General features: G+C 44.8%; 1 protein-coding gene across 1 annotated transcript in view; it reads left to right on the top strand.

The window, feature by feature from the left end:
- The window catches only part of COL22A1 (collagen type XXII alpha 1 chain), a 994,625-nt gene that overhangs the window by 427,612 nt on the left and 539,253 nt on the right, over positions 1-27,760 (top strand). The window contains exons 4-5 of the mRNA XM_086966258.1: positions 2,856-2,930; positions 23,726-23,837. Coding sequence (XP_086822384.1) covers positions 2,856-2,930; positions 23,726-23,837 — 187 coding nt within the window. The remainder of the gene's footprint in view (positions 1-2,855; positions 2,931-23,725; positions 23,838-27,760) is intronic.

Below are 27,760 nucleotides of genomic sequence, written 5' to 3'. Positions count from 1 at the left end.
TATTTACAGTATGACGCATCATTGCGCAAGGAGTTACAGACACCTCAGTATTTCTGACGTATCGGTATGGCGCAAAAGTGATGCATTGCTGGAGTCTGTCACAAAAGTGACGCAACTCCAGCAATGTGTCCTTTCACATGGGGTAAGCCCCATGTGAAAGGGCCTGCATCAGTCTTATGCCTGCTGTGAGGCAGGCGTAAGAAATTGACGCGTTTGCGTCCTAGAAGTGGTGCAGTGAAATCCTATAGATTTCACTGCGTCACTTCTATGACCTTTTCCTGCATCAGAACGCCCCCTGCATACATTATACCTGGCGCAGGTATAATGTAGCGCAGGGGTTTACAAATTAAAGCATCTACCTAGATGCATCACTTTGTAAATATGGTGCAACAAGGCACATTTTTTACGCTGCTGGTGCGTCACAAAAAGTGACGCACCGGTGTCGTAAAAGTGACGCACGGCCTCATAAATGAGGCCCATAGTGTGAAAGTGCTTTGTTAAATAAAAGTCATCACTGCTTAAAGCTATTGCTTAGCTGTGTACATCCTTCCTTTCACTAATTCATAGGAAACTATTTATAAATTGAGAGAAAAGGAGGTAGGTCTTTATTTCGTAGGGATATTATACTGTTTGAAGTCTTTGTGGATCTAAGACTGTTTGGCACATGTAATCACTATGTGCTTTCATACTGCACAATGATATATTTAATATCTTAAACACTATTTTGTGCACTGATTTTAGGATGTGCGTCAGAAGTATATTTTAAAATAGCTTCGAAAGGCTATGATTGTTGTAATTGAGTGATGTATCATTGGGGTTATATTAGATTTTCCTGCGTCCCTATCAGGCTTCCAACAGGTCTTATGATCTGGCATCCCTGATGCTGTACTTTCAGACTCCATCATGCCTGAGAAACATATGTGAATATGAATTTCCTTAGCATGGTGGTGGAAGCTCCTACCATGCTTCCAGTAAATGCACACTGTGAAAGAGTATCACGTACCCCTCCCAAAGTCATCCCTGTCTCAAAGCCCTCCCTCAAGAGATTTGTCACGATGGAGGGAGATAAGGGATCACGGGGCATATTACCAAGGGGGGCGATAGGCAATTTTCGCCGCTTTAGCAGCCATTTTCGGCCGCTAGGCGGCGATAATTCTATCGCCCTGTTAGCAAACTGTCGCTAACTGATGTTAGCGACAGCTTTTAGGCGATAGCGAGCAGTTTGGGGCCCGTGTTGCATGTCAGCGATGTTTATCGCTAATGACATGCAAAGTGGGCGTACCCAACCAGTTAGCGACTGAAAGCAGTCGCTAACGTCGCTATCGCCTATTAGCAAGGCAGGCGTAGCGTTGGAAATATTCACGCTAAGCGCAAATAACTCCAAATACTAACACCTGCCCAGACCAGTTCTTAGCCATGGTATCCAATGGGAGGTGGATAACATGGCTAAGAGCATTTCGTCGCTAATGCGTGAAAATCGCTGTATTCTCAGCGATATTCACGCATTTCGCCGCTATCGCTGGATATTTTAGCACAAAGGAGAAAAACGTTGCTAATAGCATGTTTTCTCCGCTAACATATCCAGCGATAGGCAGCAATAAAAAAATTGTCGCTAAGCCTATTAAGCGATAAATATCGCTACTTGTTGGTAATATGCCCCCAAATTTGTTTCCACTGGTAACTATACAAGACGTTATCTAGAGAAAGGGCCATCCTAATACTGTCTTTTGAGCTTCAGTGACAAGCTAATACTAGTGTAAAATGCTCAGAGTGATATATTATATGCATTTTCTATTATTAAACCAGCATTGCGCGGCCAATGGACCTGAGCATTCCTCTTCACTGATTGCTGAGTTTGTTTGTGTGATTTTGTGGATGGACGAGTGGGTTAATGCAAGAATGAATCAATAAATGGATGAGTGGATGCATCCGTCCATGCACTCAGTCACTCTTACTTGAAGTGATGCATTCATTCATCCATCCCTTAACGTATTCTTACATTTGTGAACCAGTATTCAAAAAGCCCAGGTGAAATCTGACCGACACTTTACTGTACCGACTATTTCTTAAATAATACATTTATTAGGGGGTGTGACACCCCAAACACCTCACCCCCCCCCCCCTTCAAGCTACACCCCTTTATGGGTGCCGTGCTGACAGCTTTCTGGACATGAACAGAAGACTGCCATGCTCCGCCCTGTTGCTCACTAGTTATTCCTCCCAGCGTCCATCTTTAAACACCTCTGCATAGTTCAGCTGGTAATTAAATGGTCTGTGGCATTGTGCTTCCGAAAGAAGTTCTTCCCTTCTTACTTATCTGATTTTAATGTACTCAGGAGTCCTTTGACTACCCTATAAAGATGGTCTAGTTTGTTGATCTCTCACTGCATAGGTACCGGCGAACCTTTATTTTTAGACTCTCAGGTTTAAAATTGCCAATATTAACAGGTACAAGCTGAGCATAGCTAGGTGCATTTTGAACACAAGATGGATTAGTACATGTAGAAAGGCATACTGTGCACCGGTGTAAGTGTGTCAAACAAGGGTAGCCTACAGCCCTTCTAGATAAAGCAAATAAAGGTAAGATGCTCACAAATGGAACAGGCTAGATTTATTGAACTATATGTAACTGTTGTTTCTGAAAACATTACCAATCATATTCTTGGTATGTCTTTTATTCTCACAAACTAAAATGTAATCAATGCTGTAGACATATTTATATTTAGCACCAGGAAACAACTCCACTAATAAACTGATTGTACATACATTGTGAATGCAATTGTGACTTGTTCTCGACTTCTGAGCTTTGCGAGATTTTAATATAAATATTAACTGTTTTTATCTTTTTATTCTAGATGTTCTCTGCCCAAATGTGAGGATTGAGGGGAACCGCTTTAAGTCTACCAATGGAGAGGCAGATGAAATCCCAGGTACTCCTAAATACTTCATTGTAACTGCGCCGGAAGCTGATTAAGTACAGGAATTGTTTGGTCTAACTGTTTGCAACACTGTAGTGCAATGATCCTATTCCCAGTGCTTAATTTGTAAAAAACATAAATGCCAGGGCTTTCGTCAGGGGGACACTGCATCTTTCACCACACATTGCTCCTGCAATGCTGCCAATGATAGTACAACACAACTACTAACCATCACAAGCGTGACAATTCAAACTATTCAAGGCCTTCAAAGCTATACGAATGGCTTGGGAGGCAAATAATACTTATTTTTCATTGCTATTGAATTCACAATTGACTTTTGATGTGGTCATCTCAGACAGTGGCAGACCGTCACAAGCACCAGTCTTGACAATAAAGTGCCAGTGCCGAGCACCGGAAAACACAGGCTCAAATTAAGCATTTCCTATTTCTAATCTTGTTTTCTAAGGAGTGCTCCATTGCACGCAGATGTTTGCTCATTCATTCTATATGTTTTGGGGAAAGGTTTCCAATAAAGGGTATAGTTGGGAATGCAGTTAGGTAATAATTCATTGTTAGTGGGATCTTGAAGTCTTGGCTCTTACCATGGACAAAATATTGTAGGAATCTGGCCAATACACCTTATCTCCCTGAGGTACTCATTTGATTGGACTCTGAATGTTGAAATGTTGAGGACAGCCGGAGATTCTAGCCTGGAGCTGCATGGTGTACACAGATGTCATCAGTAAGATTTAGCATGCTGCACTACCTTACCAGCTAAATACAGCTGCCAAACAAGAAGAATTATGTGAGGCTGTTCTTTGATTGTCTGAAATAATAGAATACCTCATTCTTAGAGGAAGTTCCTTCAAAGATAAAAACCTGCCCCACCTGCTGCATCCTGCCCTGGGCAACACTGTACGCCAGGAGCATATTAAATGTTAGCGATGGGGTGGAACAGAATAAAAGAAGTCTAGAGACTTCAAGAAACGTAGAAGCATTCCCACTTCTAGAAGGGCTGACAGGGTTAGGAAATAGAAGTAACCCAAAACAACAGTCATAGACTACCAACACACCTGTAAGAGGAGCTTGTTTTGACAAATTTAGGGCCATATTATCAAGCCCCAGCGAAAATTATCGCTAAGCGCACTTAGCGCTAGGATAATTATCGCTGGGTAGCATGGATTTTTATCACTGAGATAGCGTGCTATTAGCAACGCTTATCTCAGAAGTGATGAAAATCCTCGCGCTAACTGCCAAATTAGAGATTATCGCTGGAAAACCAATGATAATCTCTCGAAGTTTGGCGTTAGCTTGATGATAGGGGCTCACAAACTTAGCCATGATATCCACCTTCCATAGGATATCATGGCTAAGTCAGGAAAATACCAGGTGCAGCGCTAACCGCGGTTAGCGCTGCTTTTTCTTATCACTAACAGGGTTAGCGATATCCTTGATAATGGAAGAAATGTCGCTTAACAACATTTCTCCTATTATTTTTCTCTGGATATATCTCTCAATAGAGATGCAAGGGGAAGCGTAGAGAAAAAGGTTGCTAACATGCAAATTTGGGTGTTAGCACCCTGTTGCTGATAGGGAGATAATTTTATCTCCGCTTTCTTGGCTTTTAAAGCGAAAAAGCAGAGCCTGGGCATCTGGCTGGACAACACCCTCTCTTTCAACCATCAGGCTACCAAGCTAGCTGCCACTTGCTTTGGGTTGATGAGACTGCTTCGCAAAATTCTCCCTCTCCTTCCATTCCATTCCAGACGAATTATGGTTCAAGGACTGATCCTCTCCCGCCTCGATTGTGGAAATGCCCTATACCTCGGAGCACCCCAATCCACACTCAACCGAATCCAGGTTATTCAAAACTGTGCGGCAAGAATCCTCCAGAATATTCCTCGCCGAACCTCAGTAAGAGCCAGACTGAGAGACCCTCACTGGCTCCCGGTGAGAGCCAGAATCGAATTTAAGAGCATGTGCATTGCACATCGCTCTTACTGGGGAACAGGCCCCCTCATCAATTCCCCCCTGGTGAAAGCCTATCAGCCCACCCATTCTCTCAGATCTGCGACCTCCCACCTCGCCTCAGTACCACGCATCAGGAAGGCCAGATGTGGTGGTCGAGCGCTCTCCTACAATCTAGCCAGGATCTGGAACTCCCTCCCTCTCCACATCAGATCCGAACCTAACCTCCTCACTTTCCGGAAAACTCTCAAAACCTGGCTATTCAGCAAAACTTCGGCTTAAAACCTCACTCCGCCTCTCCCCTCCCACCTCTCTGAACCAGTTCAAGCTCTCTACAACGCTGGGACGCCCCTGGGTAGCCAACGCGCTATACAAATCCTCATTCCATTCCATTCCATTCCATAAAACCCTTGATAATATGCCCCTTAATTCTTGGAAAGAAAAAAACTAAATTACATTCTTTCAAAAAACCAGGCTAGTGTGGAAAAACAGGTTTCATTCTGGAGGGGAATCTAAATGAGCAGACTACCTGCGATCGTATGGCTTTAGGTTAAAGAGCTTCAAGCTTATTTTGGAGGCATCAGGAATGAGGGGTCATTCTAGATGGTGATGGATGATATCGAGAAATCCTCCCTACACAAACCAAGGAGGACTTTCTCTGCGGAATGTCTCTTACTGACGAACCATATCTTTACACTAATGTATAGCATCAATTTTAGGACATCCTCACACCTCATCCGTACTTCTCATCCTCACTTCTCATTCATCATCTGTACTTCTCTTCCATCATACCAAGTATCATCCATCATTCTTACTTCTTATCCCTGCTTTTCGTCCATCATCCCTACTTCTCATCCGCCATGCCTACTTTTCTTCCATCATCCCAACTACGCATCCCTCATTCCTATTTCTCAACCAACATCCTTACTTCTCTTCCATCATCCCTACTTCTCTTCCATTATCTAATTTCCCTTCCATCATTCATACTTCTCAACCCTCCTACCTGCTTCTCAGACCTACTACTCATACATCAACTGTACTTATCCTCCCTACTTCTCATCCATCATCGCTACTTGACTTCCATCATCCCTACTTCTCATCCATCATCCCTACTTCTCATCCCTATTTCTCATCCTTCATCCCTACCCCTCATCCATCATCCCAACTTCTCTTCCATCATCCCTACTTGTCTTAAATCATTACTACTTCTCAGCCCTCATCCCTGCTTCTTGTCCCTACTTCTCACCCATCTTCCCTACTTCTCAACTTCTCATCCATCATCCCTACTTGTCTTAAATCATTACTATTTCTTATCCCTGCTTCTTGTCCCTACTTCTCACCCATCTTCCCTACTTCTCAACTTCTCATCCAACATCAACGCTTCTCATCCCTACTTCTTATCCATCATCCCTACTTCTCCTCCATCATCCTTACTTGTCTTCCTTCATTACTACTTTTCAACCCTCATCCCTGATTCGGATCCCTACTTGTCACCCATCATCCCTACTTCTCAGCTTCTCGTCCATCATCACTACTTGCCTTCCATCATTACTACTTGTCATCCATCATCTCTACTTCTCATCCCTACTTCTCATCCTTCATCCATACTTCTAATCCATCACCCCTACTTCTCATCCCTACTATTCATCCATCACCCTTACTTCTCATCCATTGTATCTATCATCCCTACTTATCATTTATCATTCCCACTTCTCATCCCTACTTCTCATCCATCATCCCCATTTCCCATCCATTATCTCTACTTCTTATCCCTACTTCTCATTCACCATCCCTACTTCTTATCCCTATGTCTTATCCCTAATCGCTAAAACTCACCCATCACCCTTACTTGTCATCCATACTATTCATCCATCACCCCTACTTCTCATCACTACTTCTCATCCATCATCTTTACTTTTTATCCATCATGCTTACTTCTCATCCCCCTTTCCATCGCTCCTAATCCTCATTCATCAGCCCAACTTCTCTTCCATCATCCCTACTTCTCGTCCATCATCCCTGCTTCTCGTCCCTACGATCCGTCATCCCTACTTCTCATTCATCATCCTTACTTCTCATTCATCATCCTTACTTCTCATCCACCATCCCTACTACTCAACTTCTCAACCATCAACCCTACTTCTCATCCAATGTCCCTTCTTGTCTTCCATCATTACTACTTCTCATCCCTGCTTCTCATACCTACTTCTCATCCATCATCCCTAATTCTCACCTTATCCCTACGTCCCATCCCTGCTTCTCATCTATCATCCCTACTTCTCATCCATCATCCCTACTTGTCTTCCATCATTACTCCTTCTCATCCATCAACTCTACGTCTCATCCCTACTTCTCATCTATCATACCTACTTCTCATCCATCACCCCTGCTTCCCATACCTACTTCTCATCCATCATCCCTACTTCTCATCCATCACCTCTACTTCTCACCCATGCTATCCATCATCCCTTCTTCTCATTCATCATCCCTACTTCTCATCCTTACTGCTCATCCATCATCCTTGCTTCTCACCCATCCTCTCTACTGCTCATCCCTACTTCTCATGTATCACCCCTACTTCTCAGGCCAGCTTCTCATAGTGTTGTGCAGGAGTGGTGTATCAGTGCTGGTTGTATGTGTGTCTGGGTGGTCCAATACATGAAGTATGTAGTACTGAGCCGTATGTGCAGGTTAAATGCATGTGCTGGGTGTATATGTACCAGTGAGTGGTACAATACATGAAAGGTATGGTGCATGCATATTGTATGCATGCATGTGATATATGTGTGCCTATGAGTGGTACAACATGGAGGATACAGTACTGTGCAGTATGTGTACACTGTATACATGCACTGGGCGTATGTGTGCCTGTGAATGGTACAATACATGGAGGGCCTTGGCTTCCATTTTGGGAGACCTAAGAATGCATGGTGGGACATGTAGACAAGTTAGAGAAATACCCCCCAGACAGATTTGTGTGTTCCCGCATTCCCGTCAGCTTGTTTGGACACCCACTGGAGAGGGATGACCCAGGCTACTCTGTGCACTTCAAAGGGACCAGATAACAGAACTATAAAGAGTAGGGCATGGGGCCTCTGGCTAACCCTTTGATACACATATGACTGTTGCTGACATATAGGTGCAAACTCTAGTCACTCCCATGGCCTGTGTTGTTGTTGAAGTAACAGACTGCTTTTCAAGGGAAAAAGGGAAGAGAGGAGTGGGCACTTCTAAAGAAGCAGACCCCAAGCACAAAACTTCAAAGACTCAGCCCCTTAATCATATTTGGTGTCTGGAAATTAACTGTAAGAATGGGAGTTTAAAGCCCCAAAAACTGTCATCTACCAGGCAGCCCGACGGGCTGTGTGAGGAAGGGCGGCTCTGCAAGTCTTTTGCCTGTGGCTAGGACTAGAGGCAAAGGCCTGCTAGTCTCCCTGCTAGGTGAGGGGACATCACCCAGGGATTACCAGCACCTGCCTGCTTGCCATGACCAATGTGCCTGGTAAGGAAGAAGGGAGCAATGGAGGGAGCAATGTCCATTGGAGAGCCCTGTCAAGTGGATTCCCTCTGGAAAGTGTGAGGAAATGGTTCATGTACCAATTGGGTAATCGCCCTTGTGCAGGACAGAGTCAGCGACCTCCGTATGCCAGGGGAGGGCTGCCAGGAAGTGAGTCATTTGCTACGGCACTCGGGCCGGAGCCAGTGCTTAGAGCTGAGTCAGCAACCTCGCATGTCAGGAGGGGCCGCCGTCGAAGTTTACCATGCTGATTGTGCGGTAGCCCATGTACTGTGACATACAGTAACTCCCATATGCCAGAAAGGGTCACTGGGAGCATCAAGCACTGTGACCTGATCTACAACCACCTCCCCACCACGATGCTGTGGGAGCACCGATGCAACATCACCCAGGTGGGGGCGCCATGACATAATCCTTGCAACTACCCCACCGGGGGGGGGGGGGGGGGGGGGGGGGGGGATGAACCGGACACACACCACAGAGAACCTCCGGTCGCATCAAGAGCGCGACCGTGAGTGATGTAATCTCCACCCGGTGAGTGTAGCCACCTGTGCTGCATGCGGCAGACACACCTAAACTAAGCTGCAGCTGCTTCGAGCACCCACAGATGGGGTGCACTCAGGAACTACATACGTTGCACACCTGCCGGTGAGGGTAAGTCTGATTTCAGGCCTATCGGCCCTGGGAAAACTTGCTGCTAGTAAACACGGTAGCTCTGGAACACAATTGACTTAAAACACAATTGACTTAAATTAGAGTCAAAATGGACTTTTGCGTCTCAGAATCCTAGTGACGTACACCCTGGATGTTACCAATAGTGAGCGGGGAATAACCACTTTGCTTGTGGATGGAGTGAGACACCAAAGAAATACAAGAGCCCCGCCTTAGTGGGGGACTGAGCAATTGTTTGTAAATGTTGTATTTTTGCTTTGTGTTGGTAGAAAATAACACACTTCTCTTTTCTCTGAAAAGTGAGTTTTTGCCTGGACAATGATTTATTGCTGCTGCTGCTGCTGCTGGGCACTTTTTGAGTGGTGAGCCATGAGACCACAACGTGAATCATCAAAAAACCCTTGGTCCTTCTGCTCCAGCAAGCAGCACATAGTACAATATTATCCAGAGTACCTCGCCATGATTCTCCTTTACAGAACCAATGAGTGTCCTCTCGACTGCTAACAGTGACTAAGTCAAAATAAAGTATTGACCAATACTCACAGCAAGCCAGCAAAATAGAAGTTATCACAAAAAAAGGAGCACACAAAAAAAGTATGTTCTAGAGATATTCTGAGTGCTCTTTTCAGTCCGAAATAATACCTGTTTAATCCTCAAATTGAAGGACTGCTGGCATCAGCTTGAGGAGTCACCTCTGGCACACACTCTCTTCTGTAGCGCGGCCCTTCTGTGAACCTGCTCTGTCATCCCATCCTGTGTGTCCTGCCGTGCACCTGTGGAACTGAGCTCATTCGATTTCATTTTTTAGGCTATATGGCACAACAAATGTCTGGCACGTGTGAGGGGCAAATTAGAAGCCACATGTTCTTATCCCGCAGACTGAGCCTATAAATGTGTGAAGATTGCCTCCCACTGCTGAAGGTCAAAGGGTCATCAGCTGTTGAGATTTTATGTGGAGAATGTGTTTTTTGCAATATGGTACCTTGTATCTGTAGGTGGTCTCCCATTTCACCTACAGCCAGTTTTTCAACATATCATGCCTCCAAACACACCAAGGCTGCCCTGTGACCATCCATTCTGAGAATGAGATCCAATCCAGCCTTTCTCTATCACTCCCATCACCTGTTTGCCCTACTTCCCAGCGCAGGGGTAGTGCTCCCTTTTCCACCTGCATAGATGTTCAGGGGTGACAGGGGCTTTCAACAAACTGTAAGACCAAATTCGTGACATTCCCTCAGCGCCTCCCATGGAACTCTCAAACTGGATAGGCCACAAGGGAGGCTTAGAATGCATGTGTTCAAATTGTCAGCACCGGGCAGGGAATGCTCAGATCGGCTCAGCCAATAAAAAGGCTTAGAAAGCTAGCATGCACAACTGTTGCATGCACTCAAAACTCGATGACAGCGTGAGGCGGGGATTACAGGAAACAGTGCAGTTAACCTGTTTTTCTGCCTGTGTTGTGGGTCAGAGAGGCCGTTCCTCAAAGCCATATAGCTCTGTTATAAGCTAAAAGGTGTCCTTTCCGTTGCCCTCTTTATGCGCCCTTGCCTTTAGCGCTGTCCTTAACGTTGAGTTTAGAAATCAACATAGAATTATAACCTGATGCGAGGGCTATACGAGTTGATAAAAGCACTGAACCCGAGTTATAGGCCCTCGCCTCGGGTGAGGGCCTACAACGAGGGAGAGGGCCTTTAATAACCGCTATAGCTCGAGGCAGAATGGGGCTATAAGGCTATTAGAACATTCCACCACCTGAGGGCAGATTGTTGTAAATTGAAAAGGAGAACAAAAAAGTCCAACATTGGAACATTGGTGCAGAGGGCTTATGCCAGCCATTAGAAGCCCTGAATCACACCACTGTCTTCACTGGAGCTCCCGACATTCCAGTCTGATTATCAGCTGCCTTGCTACTCACCAATCTCCCTTGCCTTCAGCTTGTGTCCATAAAGTGCCGAGGGCGTTAGTGAGTTTTAAATACTTTGCACTTAATTATTGTGATTTTCTCTAGTTACACCTTTCTGTATCAGGAGCTCTAACAGACAGTACCTCCTTCTTTACTGCTCCAATAGCCAGAAACCTCCCACAAATTCCCCAAGATTTTAAAATGAGCTTTTGAAAAACATTATTGAATATTTTAAAAAAAATTGTGTGGTATAATGAGTGAAATTTTCTGGCTTCTACAAAAAAAATATTCTAACAACTCTTCATTGTTATTTTTAATCCAGATTTTTTCTTTAATCAGCACAATTAGAGTGGAGTTATAATTTCATACAGATGATGTGATCACAAAATTATTGCAGCCTACCAAAGATAGTGCATTGTTTGGCTCTGTATATGTAGACTCAACCTTGTGCCTCAGATGACAGATGCCTGTGACTTATATGGACAGGAAGGTCCATCAATCAGGCAGCATTATAGCATTTTACTCCCCCACCAAGGGCTATGGGTTGCTCCTAAATAACTTCTCCGCGGGCTATACCCCCGAGCCACAGACCAACACAGTGGTTGAAATGTTGAAAATGTTAGTAGTGAGGAACAGAATAACCCCTTCGCAGCGGGGGTAATTCTACCGGCTGTGCTGGGAGGCGGGGTTGGGGGGGCGCCCCCGTGCTCATGACGAGCCCAGCTCGTCATGAGGCACAGTGCTCGTGTGCTCATGATGAGCTGAGCTCGTCATGACCACACCCGTTTCCGTGGAACGTTCAGCACAGCAGGGGAATTATCCCAGCGTGTGAGCATTCCACGGCTCATGACGAGCTCAGCTCGTCATGAGCATACGAGCACCGTGCCTCATGACGAGCTCAGCTCGTCATGAGCACGGAAGGTGATAAGAAACATTGTGATGTTGGTGCACCACTCCTCTACCCATCATTATCGGCCCTCTACTACTCTATGGTCTTTGGTGGGGCTCTCGACATTCCAATGTTCTAATATCTGTTTTAATGCACTGTTAGTTTGTGTTCACCCAAAATGTACTTTTGTGGGTATTCACAAACTCATCTCTCATCTCTGGCCTTGTCCCATACTGGTAAAGGTCGGGGGTTCACTCCAGGAAAGAAATGAGATTTACTTGTATCATGGACAATAGTAAATTCCTTCCCAGGATGAGAAGGTGAGAGGAACACTCACCAAAAACGGAGATGTCCCCATGCACACTAAAAAGGAACACTTTAAAAAATGCATTTTGGCTTCTTCATTGTTTTCCCAAGGCACTAATTATAACTGTTTATGTTCTCGGATGCAAACCTAACAAGTTTCCCTGGAGTAATCCGGGAAACCTGTCATCGCTTCAGATCTCTAGGTATGGCCTGAAAATATTTTGTGAATATCAAAAAAAGCTGAAAACCTGCGGAGGTGGAAAACCTATAGGTGCACATTTCTGACTATTTTCAGATTAGGGCAGTTAGGAAGCATTGCTTGTTGGCCTGGTATTGCAGCAAGTGCCGGGGAAGCGGCAGATAGGGGTTCCCACAGAGTGGGACAGGTTGTGTTTACCTAGTGGGTGGGGTTTGAAGTGGAAGCACATTTTAATTGAAGGGCAGCGTCACTTCAACGAAACCTTGCATGCTTACAAGCAGAAGGCTTGCCAGGAATGTGTGATCTCTGTGTATTTATACCTCTGTCGAGGACGTGTGAGTAAAACCGCGGGCGGGGCGCTGCCCTGCACAATAAACCCCAGTGGTTTCAATTAAAGACCAAGGGCGTCTCTCTTGGCAGCCTGCACTTCTTTGATGCCTGCAGAATGCCAGCGGGATGCCACAGATTCCGGTGACTGCGGGGATTATAATGATCCCAAACTGGGCCTGGTGGCGGCAGAGTTACGCCGGTAGTCTCACGCATGATGGTCCCGCCTACAGGACGTGAAGTGGGGACCCTGAGCCGCCCACATCTCACAGCTAGTCATTGGTCATGGGCTGAATGGGGCCCTTGAAGGTTTGCTCTCCCCGGTAAGCGCCCCAGGTAGAGCCGCCTCGGCTCCTGCTCTCCTGCCTCCGACAGGAACAGGAAGCAGGCAGCCAGGTTCCCTCCCCTAAGGACAATCACAACGCTTCAAGCAGCATTATGATTGGTCGGGACGCCGCCCAGCCAAGGGCTAATGGGGTGGCCATGTTCTCCATGCAAGCCTGAGTGCGCATGACTGATATGGGCGGCCTGAGAGGACGGACCAAACAGTTTTTGCGCACTCAGGAGGGGGCACACCACACCTTCCCTCCTCAAAGAGCAGAGCAGCCCCACCCACCTGCCCACCCGCAATGTGCAAAGCAAACATAAAATGGTAATAAGTTATTACCATTTTATGTTTTGGCTTTCTCGGACTGCGAGAAAGCAGTGGGGCGACGCTCCTCCGCCCTACTGGAGGAGCCGCCCCTAAGACAAATGCTGCCCCCCCACTCCCCTCCCGGGGCAACTGTCTAGCGTGCCCATGCATTAAGAAGGAACTGGCCTCAGGGGTTCCACCTCTGAGTTCAACACTTTCAGCAAAAAAATATACCACGCTGCACTTCTTTCAAGTTGTGCAATATTCAAATACATTAATCATTCCCATAAAAAGTAAACAAATTAAATCCGTGTAGACGTACACCTACAACTTGGGGAGATAATCAACTTTTTCTCAATTCAAACACCCAGGCTTTCAGTAGTCTGTTTATAATAAGATTGTTGTAGTTTTCATTGGCAAGGGCCTGGCTGGCATCTCATTACGTATACAAGTATTACGTTTTTTGGTACTTTACTATAGCACGAACTTCACTCAAATGGCATCAAAGTGCTTTTTATGAGAGTCGTGCATTTTCGATGAGAACCCTAGGTTACAAATTTTTTCCCTCATAATCACATTAAAAATTGTGAAGATTCTCACTTTAGAATCAGGACCCAAATTTTAAGAGCACAGCTTTCACTTTTTCTCACTTGAGTGTAACCTTGTCAAATCAGGCTCATAATATTTCCCATATGGCCATAGAATGTGTTTTAAAAATAAATGGCGTATAAATCGAGGATGTATGACGTAACAACGCGTGTTATTACAACGCGTGCTGTTACGTCGCAGTCGTTACAAAGACTGCATGTTACCATGCTATGACTTTACAAAGCAAGTCTTTACATCGACTGGCGCTAGGTGGCGTGCTAACATTAAAAAAGGGTAATTTACTATTCCAACTCCAGTCCACTTATCAGTAGGGAAGGTGTTGGGATAGTAACCACTTTGATGCTGATGACGAGCTCAGCTCGTCATCAGGCTTACCTGCCGTGTGCTGATGACGAGCTCAGCTCGTCATGTATTGCGGTAATTTTAAAAATGCCGCACACAGAGGGAAAAGCCGCCGCAGCGATGCGGTTAAACTACACCATTTTTAATGATAGCGACCGCGATGTAACAGCATTGCGGTGTAATAACCGCGTTGTTAAGGATGTTTCCCATAAATCGAGAACAGAGCAATATGTTACTAACTCAAGGGAGAGTCTGTGGCTTAAGGACTATGGCTACTGACTCTGAAGCTCGGGAACCATGATTCTGGTGGATGCTCAAACAACCTGTGATTCTGAGCAAATCACTTAATCTCCCTGTGCCTAAAAATGAATGTGCCCTTCTGTCATGCAACTGGTTCTCATGTAAAGCTCTCTGTTACCAGCAATTACACCCCTATATAGATCTAAAAAAAACAAAAACTCAACATGCTATGTCAACCGATGGATTTTTTTTTTACAATATTGTCATTGATATTAATGCATGAAAGCCTGAAATATCAAGAGTATGAAAAATTGAATTACTTGTTGAGGGGATTGTTAACCCTTCTCAAGCAACAACCACAATCTTACTACATTAACCTTTGCTTAACCCTTTCGTAGCTTGGCACAAAAGCAGTCAGGGTTAACTTAGAGGCAATGTGTAAAGTACTTATGCAGCAGACCCAACAGTAATAATATGAAAACACAGCACAAGAAATAGCCCAAACCAATTTTGAAAAATTGTGAGTTAAATAGTTATTTGAGACCCAAACGACAAAAATGCAATGAGTAGAACTGGAGATATTGACTTTTATAAGGTTTAAGTAAAAATAGCTCCAAAGTTTGCAAAACGCCAACTGATGGTATCTGGTCACGCCGTACCTGGACAAAGTATCAAGTGCAGGCCGACTGATGGAGCACAGGCAAGGCACACAACCAAGTTTAGCCAATTGAAAGTTGTATCTTATGTACTTGATGCGAGGTCTGAGTGGTGTTGCTTTGCTAGACTTTGCGTCATCGGGCATCATTTTCGATGAAGCTGTATAGCAAGGCATTTTGTTGCTCAGAGTATTTTCCGATGAAGCTGTCAGTTGTGCATCGAGGCTTTGCAGAGATTTGCCTTGCTCAGTGTCTGTTCCGATGTTGCTTACAGCTGTGCAGTGAGGAATTGTGCGGCTTCGTGTTGGATTCAGTAGAACCTTCAGTTAGGCCAGGAGGAGTTCTTTCTGATGCTAGGCAAGGGCCCAGAACCTTGGAAGGCACCTTTTGTGGATCATAGATCCATTCCAGCAGGGGCCAGCAGTGCTTAGGCAGGTCCAGTGCAGATCAGCTGGGCAGTTGCAGGGAGGCATCTGGAGTTTTTTGTGTCCCTGTAGCTCAGAGCAGGGTGTCTGCCAACTGATGCTTGGAGTCCCTCAGCCTGGGATGAAGGGAGCATGTCAAGTCTTCCTTCTCAGAGTGCAGGATATGCTTCAAGCAGCAGGGCATTCCTCTTGATGCAGGGCACCATCAATTCTGTAGTGTCCACAGGTCCATGAGTGTACTGAAGAGTTGTTCTGAAGGTCCAATATTTATAGCTAGTATCAGCTTTGAAGTGGGAGAAACTTCTAAACTCCTCTACATCTGGTTATGAAATTTCCTTTGTTCCCCTGCCCAGACTCCATGGGTTGTGGGGGGACAAAAGGCTGGTGCCAAGTTGTTTGTGAGTATGCTTTAGATAGCCCTCTTAAAATGTTATAGGGTCAGTGAACAGCTTTGCCCCTCCCATCCTGGTAGGATGGCCCACCCTGCCAACACTAGTCCACATTTGCCTTACTGTCTGGAATGAATACATAATGGTCAACTGCCACATACACCCAGTCATTTGAACCAGGCTACAGGCTGCAGGAACTACATGATTAGGACAAGCATATGGCAACTTTATAAAACTGGCAATTGAAGAACTGTGACTTAAAATCTGAATTTGCCTTTTTAGAGGGGTTTATATTACAGTTACAATTCATTTTAATGTATACATGACATTTTACCTGTTCACAATCAAAAGTTATCACTTATTTAAATGTAATAAAGTAACACAATGTTATCATATTGGAGAGGTAAGCCTTGTTGTAGTGAACAACAAATGTAAGAGTTTTTCACTGCCAGAACATGTAAAACCTAAAAGTACATGTAAATCTTATATGCCAATTGGGTTCAGGTCAAGTTTACCATGCTTCAAGACGAAACACAAGCACTTTAGCACTGGTTAGCCCTGGTCAAGAGCACAGAGTCCTAAGGCCAACAAAAACAAACTCCAGTAAACAGGAGGGGAGGAGGCAAAAGATTTGGGGTAAGACCACGCAAAAGGCTAACAAAGAGCAGGATTCTCACCCACAACCCCATGATATTTGAGGTGGTACAAATAACGCCCACATTGGATTCAATCAAAGTGTGCTGTTGATCTGGGTGTGTGTATGAAATTATCTTAGCAGGGAAGATGCAAGTGACTATTGTACATGTTTTAACAAAGTTCCTTCAATACTGTATCCAGAAAACATGTATCTGGTTATGTCTCTTTTGGATGAAGCAAGCTAATGAGGCTATCTGGTGTGAAAAGGTACTTTTATCTTAAAAGTTTTCTGGAACTCAGTTCTCTGTATCATCTCAAAGCTGAATTTGCAGGAGTTCTATAATAAAGGATAACTTCAGACAGCGATCATAGTAAAGAACCTTTCAGATAGAAAAACCTTAGATCAAGAGATGGACATCTTTTGGCAACAGAGGCCAGGCATATGGCAGCTGTGTAGATTGGAAGCGTTCTCTCTGCCTCATATGATTGGTTCGGTGGTTGCAGATTTCTGAGAGTTAGCCTTTTTATCATGTGATTAGCTGCAGGCAGAGAATTAGAAAACATCCAAGTACCTGAATCTAGCAGCTAGCAGGAGCACTGAGTGAAGGATCTGTTGCTAGCGATGTAACATGAGGAGTTTTTTCTGTTAGCTAAAAGATTGGTCCCAGTCAGGTTCAGTAAGCCAATGCTTAGGGATGTGCAGACTTTGTATCCCACAAAACAAAGCTATGTGGATTTATAATTCTGGAACCCAACTTGCAAAATGGAGGATATAACTAGGTATTTGAATACAGACCTATCAGCTTTGAGGAACAAACCATATGTGTCCTCCTGGATTTCTCGGTTGAGAGGCTCATCACTGAGGGCTTTTGGCACATACAATAGCAATGGAATGTTGGTCAAGGGACCAAGAGCAGGCTCTGTGCCCGCTACTACTAGGGGTAAATAAGGGATCCAGCACTCTCAGGTCTGCTTAGCAACCCATTGGGTTACAGAGTGTATTAAGGCAAGTGAGAAATGCTCTTCTTCTATCTATGGTGTCAGAAATCCTTCCGCCTCCAAAACTACAACAATATGAATGAGCACCGCCTACCTTTTTTTGTGAAAAATCCCCAAAGTGTACATTGGGCAAGGGGCAGGCTACTTAAACGGACTACAAATGTACTTCTTTGAGACTCAGTCTCCTATTGTTCACTTTAACTATGAGGTAGATAACCCCTGAAAAGGAGCACTACTAAACTTGACGCTTTCAGCATAAAGCCAGGAAATCTCTGAGAGTGAATCTTTAATGGCCATTTCTGTGAACACAGATCCTTACATCTCGGTAGCTCAAGCAGCAAGGGCTCTAGTGCAACCGAGATGGACTTGTAAATGGAGTTTATTGTACCTCCTTTCATCCTGTACTTTTACTTTTAGTATAATATACAACATATGGCCAGAGGTAATTGCATGTCTTAGAGCTTTCTAAATGGCATCCTGGGATATCGTAAAGTCTGAGAGAAAAACATGGTCAGAGTTTGGCATCGTATTATATCCCAATATACATCATCCCAAGCTGTAATTATTTTGAACCATCTGTTGTGTGTGTTGAAAGCATCTTACAAAAAGAGTCCTCGATGCTTTTTTTCCAAACAATACAAATTTAAATCACAGCATTAATCAGCACTTTATTATTAAAGACAAGGATCTATATATTGCTTCTGTAATACCCTACATCTTGTGATGTATAATTGCTCCTCGCTTAATCCAAGGGCAATACCCTAATACAGTAACAACATTGTAGCATTTGGAACAGGCAGCATTACCCAATGATTTTTAGTCCATGATTGCTGGCAGACACCCTTCATAGTAGGAAACCTTTCACAGTATTTATCATATTACACCTATTAGCCGCATCGATGCTGATGACGGCACCGCTCCGCCATCAGCCGCGGTGGCGCTGTGCTGACGACGGAGCCGTTCCGTCATGGCCCGCCCGACGTGCCTGCTCGGCGCGGATTCCGCGCCTGTGCTGGGCGTTCTATTGAGCGGGCGGGGCCATGACGGAACCGCTCCGTCATCAGCACAGCTCACCCGAGGCTGGTGACGGAGTGGTTCCGTCACCAGCGTGTGAGCGCCGCGCAGCCCCCCGCCCCCTTAGCGCTGCAGCGGAATAGCCGCCACAGCGAAGGGGTTAACATATGTCTCTAAAACCATTAGAATAGCAGAAATGTAAAGTAATCCAAATTCTGCACATTTCGTAAAGTGCAATGGGAGAGGGACACTAAAAGTGCATATAATAGATTTAAACCCTGTTTAAGCGAAATAAAAGGGGGGAAGCATGTTTACCTACATTGGTTTTACATGAAAGGGCCAGTTGTGGATGCTACCAGATCCAGGTGGTGAGGTGGGGGCAGGGGGCCTTAGGGGACAGACGGAAAAAGTAAAATAAAAAAACATTTACCTGTGACAGCAGGCTTGCGCCTGTCCATCATCATCCTCTTCATGACTCCGGTCCTGCAGCAGGATGCAGGAAGCAGAAGGAATCACCCAGCTCCCAGCCTCATAATAGCAAATCACAACACTGCAATGAAGCGTTGTGATTGGTCTGAGCGCTGTGGATCGGAGCTTAGCTAGGGAATGGGGGCCTGGGCATGTTCTCCACGCAGACTGTAATGCAGCCTGCATGGAGAAGATGCGAAGTGTGCATGAATGTGTTAAGCAAAGGGAGGGAAAAGACAAGTAGTCGCAATAGACACATAAAGCTAGGGCATGTGTCCAACAAGGAGCACCATCTTGGAAGTGGTGGTTATGCTGGGGTTGCTCAAGTTGTGGGGGACCTCTTTGGGTAAGCTGGGTGGTGTCCTGACTAAGGGACATATATATCAAGCCCTTTTCCTGTTCACAAACGGGCCGATTTACAGAATCGGCCCGTTTGCAAATGGGAAAAGGCCTTTTGGGATTTATCATCCCAAAAGGGCATCGCAAATTAAAGAATCTCAAAATTTGTAATTCTCTATTTTGCGATTGCATTTAAGGAAGCGCAAATTGCGATTCCTTAAATGCAATGTATGAAGCACAAAAAAATGTGATTTAGCCTTAAGGAATCGCAAATGACCACCAACTTCAAGTTGGTGGTAATTTGCGATTTCTTTGAAAAATGCACTTTTTTGCATTTTTCAAAGTGCCATGTGGCGCACATACATATTTCAGGGGTGCAAAAGGGTGTCCTTTTGACACCTTGGCACCCTTAAAATTGAATTCTCAATTTGCAATTCTCCAATTGCGAATCGCAAATTCAGAATGTCGTCCCATTCATTCCTATGGGCCTCTTAGGAATGAATGGGAAGGTATTCCTTAATTGCAATTTGCAATTTGCTAATCGAAATTAAGGAATGCCAAGGAATCACAAAATATTTGCACATTTTTATTACATCCCTTTTTGCTATTCTCGAATAGCGATTCTCTAAAAATCAGTATTTGAGAATCGCAATAACAGTATTTGATACATTTGCCCGTAAGTTAGAATTTGCAGAGGTAGACACCTCTGACCCCAAACTAAAAAGATTGGGTAAAGACCCTTAAGAGTTGGAAAAGGGGCATTGTAAGTTAGGTCCTGAAACTGTTGAGGTAGGCCAGCTTTCCACAGGGACTGACCAGGACAGAAAGATGTATGGCAGAGTAGGCCCTGCAACATTCCAACCACTTCCTCAACTCTTCCTCACCTGACAGACTAGGAAGACTCTCCCAGGTTTGGCTGGGTATCCTGGCCTGTGGGCTTGGGAGAAGGTGGGGCTTGTGCAGAAAAGTGGGTTTCTGTTGCAGTATCCCTACTCAATATTTTGCCTAGCTTGTGCTCCAACTTTGACTGTAGAGTACTGGGTCCCTGCTAACCAGGTTCTCAGTACCAGTGTTCTTTCCCAAAACTGTAAAATTGTTTCCACAATTGTTACACCTCTAGCTCACATGCAAGTCCCTTGTCACAGGTATCAGTGGTACAAAGGGCCTCGTAACCAGGCAGGGTCTCTAAGGGGTGCAGCATGCATTATACCTTCCTAAGAGAACCCTCACCAAACACATGCACACTGCTGCTTGTGTGTTTTAATGCAGATAAAAGTGAACAGGCGACATGGCTCACCTCCCTGGTTGCCAGGCCTACCAGCACTGCAAGCAACATAGCAAACTCACCCCCAAATCAGGCCTTCAGCCCTAAGGCAGTGTGCACTATACCTCATGTGAGGGCATACCTGCATGAGCAGATTGGCCCTATGCTAAGTTCATTCTTAGACATTATATGTGCACAGTGAAGCCAAGCTGAGTACATGGGCTGTGAGCTTGTCACTACGAGATCCACAGCTCCATGATGGCTTCCCAGAATCCCAAGATGTTTGTTACCAAACATCTCAGATGAATGAGCCCACACTGATACCAGTGTTGTATTCATTAATAAATACACTGAGAAGGCACTTCAGAGGAGTCCCCTGAAAACATTCCAACCCACTAGTGTCTGCCTGACTGGTCTGTACCAGCCTGCCACCTCTAGACATGTTTTTGACCCCCTGAGGTGGGAGCCTTTTGCTCTTGTGTGTCAGAAACAAAGCATGCTCTGGGTGGAGGTGCTCCCTACCTACCCCCAAGCAGGAACAGCAGTCAAAGGCGGTGAGCATCAAAGGCTTCCCGTCCTTTGTTATGCTGACCAGGGCCTCTCCAGCTAGTGGAGATGCCCGCCCCCCTGAAGCAGCCCCACTTTTGGCAGCAATGTCAGCGGGAAAATTAATAAGCATGTGAGGTGTGTCCCATCTCAGGCAGCACCACCCCAGAGGCGTAATGAGCTGAAGCGACCCCCTCCTTTGAGAATCCTCCATATTGTTTTGGAGGATTCTAGCCACTAGGGTTAGGGCTATACTCCCTCCCCAGAGAGAGTGGACATAAAAAGGGTGTAGTCACCCTAAAGCGAAGCAGCCCATTGGCTACTACCTTTTAATCTCTGTAACGCCCCTAAATTGAGTATTATGGGGCACCCCTGAACTTTCATCCTCTGACTACCTACAGAGTAGAGGGCAAAGAAGAGCAAATTCAGCTGCGAAGACTGAAGACACAAACTGACTTGGCCCCAGTTCCACCAGTCTGTCTGCAGCCCTCAAAGCCCCTGCTACAGAAGAGAGACTCGTCCTGCTGCCCAGCGACCTCCAACACCCTCAGATCATACCTGCCTTCTAAAAGACTCCTGATGTCCCATAGACAGCGGACCTGTCCAGAAGAAAAATACGTTTAAAGACCTAAGCTCTGCCTGTGGTACCGCAAAGTCAATCAACTCTGCACCCGACGTCCACGGCACGAGTCCAAGAGGCCCACCAGTCCAGAAAAGGTTCCCCAGCGATCCTGAGCAGTAGTGTCTTGTTGTTTGACACCTGTCGGACTCCATGTTGACACCTGCAGTCTCTGCATGATGACCCCCCCAACCATGACCACACCGGTAAGCTGATTTATGATACCAAAAGGACGCCACTGCACCCGAAGCCCTTAGGCTTTGGGGTGATCAACCAACAGTGTCCTGACACTCCGGCACATCCCAACTTACCTGTGCCACAGTATGTTTCTTTTGTACGGCCTCCTGGCCTGAGCCTGCAGCCTTTTTCCAAGTTCAAGATTCGCCTTTGGCTTGCATTGGGTGCCTGACGCTGTGTTGGCACTCTGCACCCAGCCGCCCCTGTGCAGCTGAGGGTGTAATTTGGTGCTGCCTAGTGGCCCCTCCTCACTTGCCTTAAACTCCAGAGACTGTGTTTCAAAACTGTGCTATGTACTTGCAAGTAGTACCACTTCTATCACCCCCCCCCCTTTCTCTATTGGATAACATTCGCACCAAATCCCAAGTTTGACCTCTGCAGCCGGTCTCCCCTTGCGGCGGGTGGTGTAGTGAGGTCACTTACCTGAACCTTGCCTGGTCCTGATTCTTCATTCAAAAACTCAATTCTGTAAATGGTTTACTTACCTGCATATTGCTGGTTGTGTTTCCACAGGATAACATTATATTGATTGAAAAATGCACCGTGTCCACTTTTACTTTGATATTGCAAACTGTATTTTACTGCAACAAAGTATCTTTAGTTCTAAGAAATAAATATACAAAAAGGGATATTTTTAGAAATCATTGGTGTCTTATTTAGTAATTGAGTGTGTGTAATCATTTCTTGCCTGTGTGTGTACAACAAATGCTTAGCGCTGCCTTCCGATAAGCCTAACTGCTTGGCCACGCTACCACAAAGTAGAGCATTAGTGTTATCTACTTAAGCCTCTGTAAAGTCTCTGGGGATCCTCTGGACGCTGTCCACACTATACCTTACTTTGGTATGGTATATACCAGCTTCCTACAGTGGTGTCTTTAGGTCACTTACTGGCTTTTTAGAAATCTACTAACATAATATTAAAACTGTTGAGTGGTTATTACTACGCCTCTTTGATTTTTTTTTAGACTCCTAAAAGATACAAATTTTAAGTTGTACACAATTCCAGGAATTTCACATCTAGGAGATTTTGCACTATTATTTTCAGTGGTGGACTGGCTTGAACAGAAAATGTCCTGTAACTGCAGAATAATTCTTGAAGGCCATTTATTTGCCTCAAACCAGCCCCCATATCAGTATCTCGTTTGTGTTTTTGTGCAAGTCCTGTTCACGCATTTCATTTTCATGCAAGAATCCATGAAATTTAATTTTGTGAAATCTCACAGATTGAAAATGTTGGATTCTGCTAAAGCCTAACAGCTACATGAGAATATTGTATACTTATTCATGTTTACATTATTTCTCTATGTTTCAAAAACAGTCTTTCATTAATCAGCATCCGTCTATTTTTTAGTTGAATAAAATGCACTCGTTTTCTTGTTGCGTTCATTTCCACTTAAAGCGTAGTAATGCAACGTGGAAGTTAGTGCCTGTCAGGAGACACATTTGTGATGTGTTTACTTAGTTACTGTTGCCACCTCCATCTGAACAGCGATGCTCCATAAACTGGCCATAGAGAGTATGAATTCTTTAGCTTGCTTTCTTCTTGACACATTTATTTTCTGTTGTCCCGCCCGTTGCAGTCATAAATTTGTCTTTTCTTTTGTGGCAGGTTTCGACCTGATGGAGTTATTCAACGTGAAAGAAGTTTTTGGTATGAAAGAGGAAGGAATTCAAAGCTCATACGTGCGCCTGGGAACTTACCCCATCGTGCAGCAAACTGAGTAAGAGACCGGATCTACCCATTTCATTATGTTTTTTACGATTGGTAAAATGCACAGTAGTGTTCAAACTTGATCTGTACTTTTCTAGTTAAATCTGACCCCAAAATCTAAACTGTGGGCCTTGTTTCGAGTTGGAAGATGCAGGACTTGTGCCAGAAAGCAGCAGGCGTCCCATCAGCCTTCTATAGAATGCATAGGGTCTCTGTGCACTCTCTATAGGAAGGGCAGGCCATCTGCCATTTTTTGGTGAAGATTCCGCATCTGCCAATCTCTAAATAAGACCCCATGTTTTTTGGTCAAATATAAATTATTTTCAAATTTGAATTCAGCTCTTTGAGCCAGAACAATTATATAGAAAGCTACTAAACATCTTGGGTTGGAGACCACATGCTTGCATATGAAGGTTAAAATGGTTTCCTACTTTTGCTCCTTGCTGAACTGACCGCCATGTTTGCAAATCCACTGCACTCTGTAGCTGAAGCTGCAAAACACATGTATGTCACTTCAACTATAAAACAAAAAAATCATGAAAAAACAGTTGAAGTGCCTTTGACGTTATGACCCCAAACACCGCAGATTACTATTTAAGGGTAGCTATGTTAACTTAACTCCCACCATGCACTGCTCAAGACTCATGATCACACATTGGATGACACATATGACCTCTGCAGTGATTCCAAACAGTAACAGTGTTTTCACTTTCTGTGCAGCACCATTGCTTCACTCAGCAGTGGCCATTTTCCTCTCTGACCCAAGTGCTCCTGTGGCATGCATTATCCTTTAACGTCAAGACAATTTCATAGGTGAGGAGTTATATCTTAGAAAGAGAACTGTTAGGCAAAGCTGACCTAATTGAGAGAGGGGATATATAAATTAGTGGGAGTGATTGGCAGGATTAAAAAGTAGTTGGGTAGCTGGTTAGTGACTGAATAATGTTTAGAGAAGTATGCAAGTGAGTGACAGCGAGATCGAGTGAATGCATGGTCTGGTACCTCCATGTCTATCTGAGGCATCTTGTCACATGGTCAGTTAATGCAGTCATATTCTGCGTAATGGAAATTAGAACATTGGAATGTTCAGAGCTCCATTGAAGACAATAGAGTGACACCGGGCAAAGGTTGGCTGGCATAAGCCTTCTGCTCCAACATTCCAACGCTTGCTTTCTGTTTCCCCTTTTAAATTTGGAACATTCTACCCTTAGTGGATGGAATGTTTTAATAGCTTATAGCCTTTCTGCCTCGGTCTATAGCTGTTGGTAAAGGCCCTCACCCTTGTTATAGGGTGTATAACTTGGGTTCAGGGCCTTTAACAACCTGTATAGCCCTTGGCAGCAGGCTATATGGCTATATTAGAGTATTGGAATGTTGGGAGCGCTATTGAAGACAATGAACTGGCTCAGCGCTGATAATGTTTTATTTTAAGAGTTTTATATAGCGCTAACTTGGTCCGGAGGCACACACTGCCTCACATTTGGCGATGCAGCACACACAACGAAATTTGTTTTATTTATTTATTTTTATACTTACGTCCGTTAGACCATAATCCGAAGTTTACTACCCCCAACCTGCCCCTCCCCCGCCCTGCGTCACTGTCCGGCAGCACTCCCTCCAGGAGCCGCTACTGCCAATAATCAATCTGCCTAGGCCACAGGTGTGCATTACCCACTGCCCTTGCTGTACTTGTGTCAGATACAGTCGCAGAGCACAGCCTGCAGTACCTGCTGGTCATGGCCTATAGTTGATCCCAGTCAGGGATGGACTGGCTGTAGCGCGCACTGTGCCTTTCCCTGGGAGGCCGATTTTGCAGCGGTGCGGTCAGTTTTTTGTTACTGGAGGCCCGTGCTACTATATCTGCCCCCAGAAACAAAAACAGCAGCGCGCTGGTCCGTCAAAATTGCCAAGGTTACTTTTGGTTCCCAGTCACAGTCCTGATCCCAGTAACTCTGCCCTAAGTACCACTTAGCATGGCACTCAACCATGCCCTGCATCCAGGACCATAACTCCCATATACTGCAAGGAATTGCTTCAAGAATCTCTTACACCAGTAAGGGCCCTTGTACACTGCTCCATCAGGTCATGGTCTGTTATTGTGCCCTGTGGCTGCTGGACACTTTTTGCACAGCTTTTGTAACCCTCACACTCAAACCTAGTATTTTTAGTACCCTGGGCGTGGGCACCTCGGGGTAAGTAGAGCAATGCCTATCCATTTGTTCTATCCTCCTTTACCAAGGCAGGAGGGATGGTTGTTTAGAAGTGGAAATGGGCCTTTTGCTGACCCACTTTTTGGTTATGAAGCTGCAGGTCTCTCCTTGTGCTCCATCTGATGAATTTTCTCTTTGTCTATGTTGGTGCCCACAAGCAAAGGAGGTCCTCCCCAATCCCAAAAATAACATGGTACCTAGTGTGATATCAGACTATTACATTTTTACTATCATCCTACAAAACTATTGACTACCACAAAATGTTGACGGTAAGTATATGTATGTAGGTAAGTATATAGACATAGCTCTTAACTGCATACCTCGGTACCATGTTGTAATACTCAAAGTAGATCCTGGACTTCACATCCGCGTATCTTGATAATATATATAGTTGTGATCAGGGCTTTAAATGGGCCGGTATTCAGAGGTACTGAGTACCGGCACTTCTTATTGTTTGCCAATTGAGTACCAGAACTTCTTCATGGCCTAGGAGAGTACTGGTACTCAGAGGGATAGCCAGACAGGCTCAGCAGTAGTGGCAGAAACAGGTACCACTGACATTGAGGCAGTCGGAGTGGGGTATATCTGTGCGCCACTTGACCGCTAAGCACTGGCGACGTTTTGAGATGTGCAGCTGTTTTGCATTCTTGTCCTGGCTTCTAGGGGGTAGTAGGGTCTACCTCATCTTGGACTGTGAGTGTACAGTACAATAAGGTCTTATGCTTCCAATTACACTGCAGGTTTATTGCAGCCTGAAAGCTTGCCATGTGATGTGCACCTAAAAGCAGGCAGCCGGTTTGAAGAGGGATTTAAATGGCCACAATTACTATTTTTTAAATATAATATATATCTGAAGTGGTTTGTGGTTGGGTGTGTGTCTTTTGTGTGTTCGTGCTTTTTGTATTTGTTTGTTAATGCATGTGCGAGTGTGTTCATTGACCCCTCCAACCCCCTTGGTAAAATAACGGAATTGAAACTTTCACAAAAGAATCCTGTTCAAGATCCTGATAATCCCTTTCAGAATCTTTCCCTATATACCACCTCGTACCCTTCGATCATCTAGCGCCAATCTGCTAAAACCCCCAGCGTTTAGATACGTCTCAAAAGGGGGGAAATATTTTGCCGTGATCGGCTCCAAAGCGTGGAACCAACTCCTCAACCACCTTCGTCTTATCCAATCAGAAACGCTCTTCAGGAAGGCCCTGAAAACTTGGATCTTTTTAGCCTCTGACACACTATGCAGAGCACTTATTTAATTCATTCCTTCACCCTCGGGTACCCAGTTCAACCTAGCGATCCGCTTAGCACCAAGATGCTCCCCTGAGTTACAGTTGCGCTCTACAAATGTTTGCTAACATAACATAACATAACACAGCCATCCTGTATCCTCTACTTAGACCCCTAGCCCCACCCCCATCCCCCGCATGTAAACTTTTATGTCAGTGTGAGAAAATGAGCTGATGCAGATCAACCTAAGAAAATAAGTGGAAATTGTTTTATTATGAACAACATTCGCACCAGAATTCCTTCCAGAATAAGACAATTTTTGCAGCCTTGGAATAAAAAAAAACACAGATGAATACTCACTGCAACCTCAGTCCATACAACTGGAAGTGTATCTATAATTTCTAATAGATACTTGTGAAAAACAGTGGTTAATTTGTGAAAGAATAAGTGCTGGGGTACTTGCCAGGAGACCACTGCCGCTTGCACCACCCATTGC

The sequence above is a fragment of the Lissotriton vulgaris genome, chromosome 4_1 (assembly GCF_964263255.1).
Source record: "Lissotriton vulgaris chromosome 4_1, aLisVul1.2, whole genome shotgun sequence".
Taxonomy (NCBI): Eukaryota; Metazoa; Chordata; class Amphibia; order Caudata; family Salamandridae; genus Lissotriton; species Lissotriton vulgaris.
This window is presented reverse-complemented; position numbering and strand designations above follow the sequence as displayed.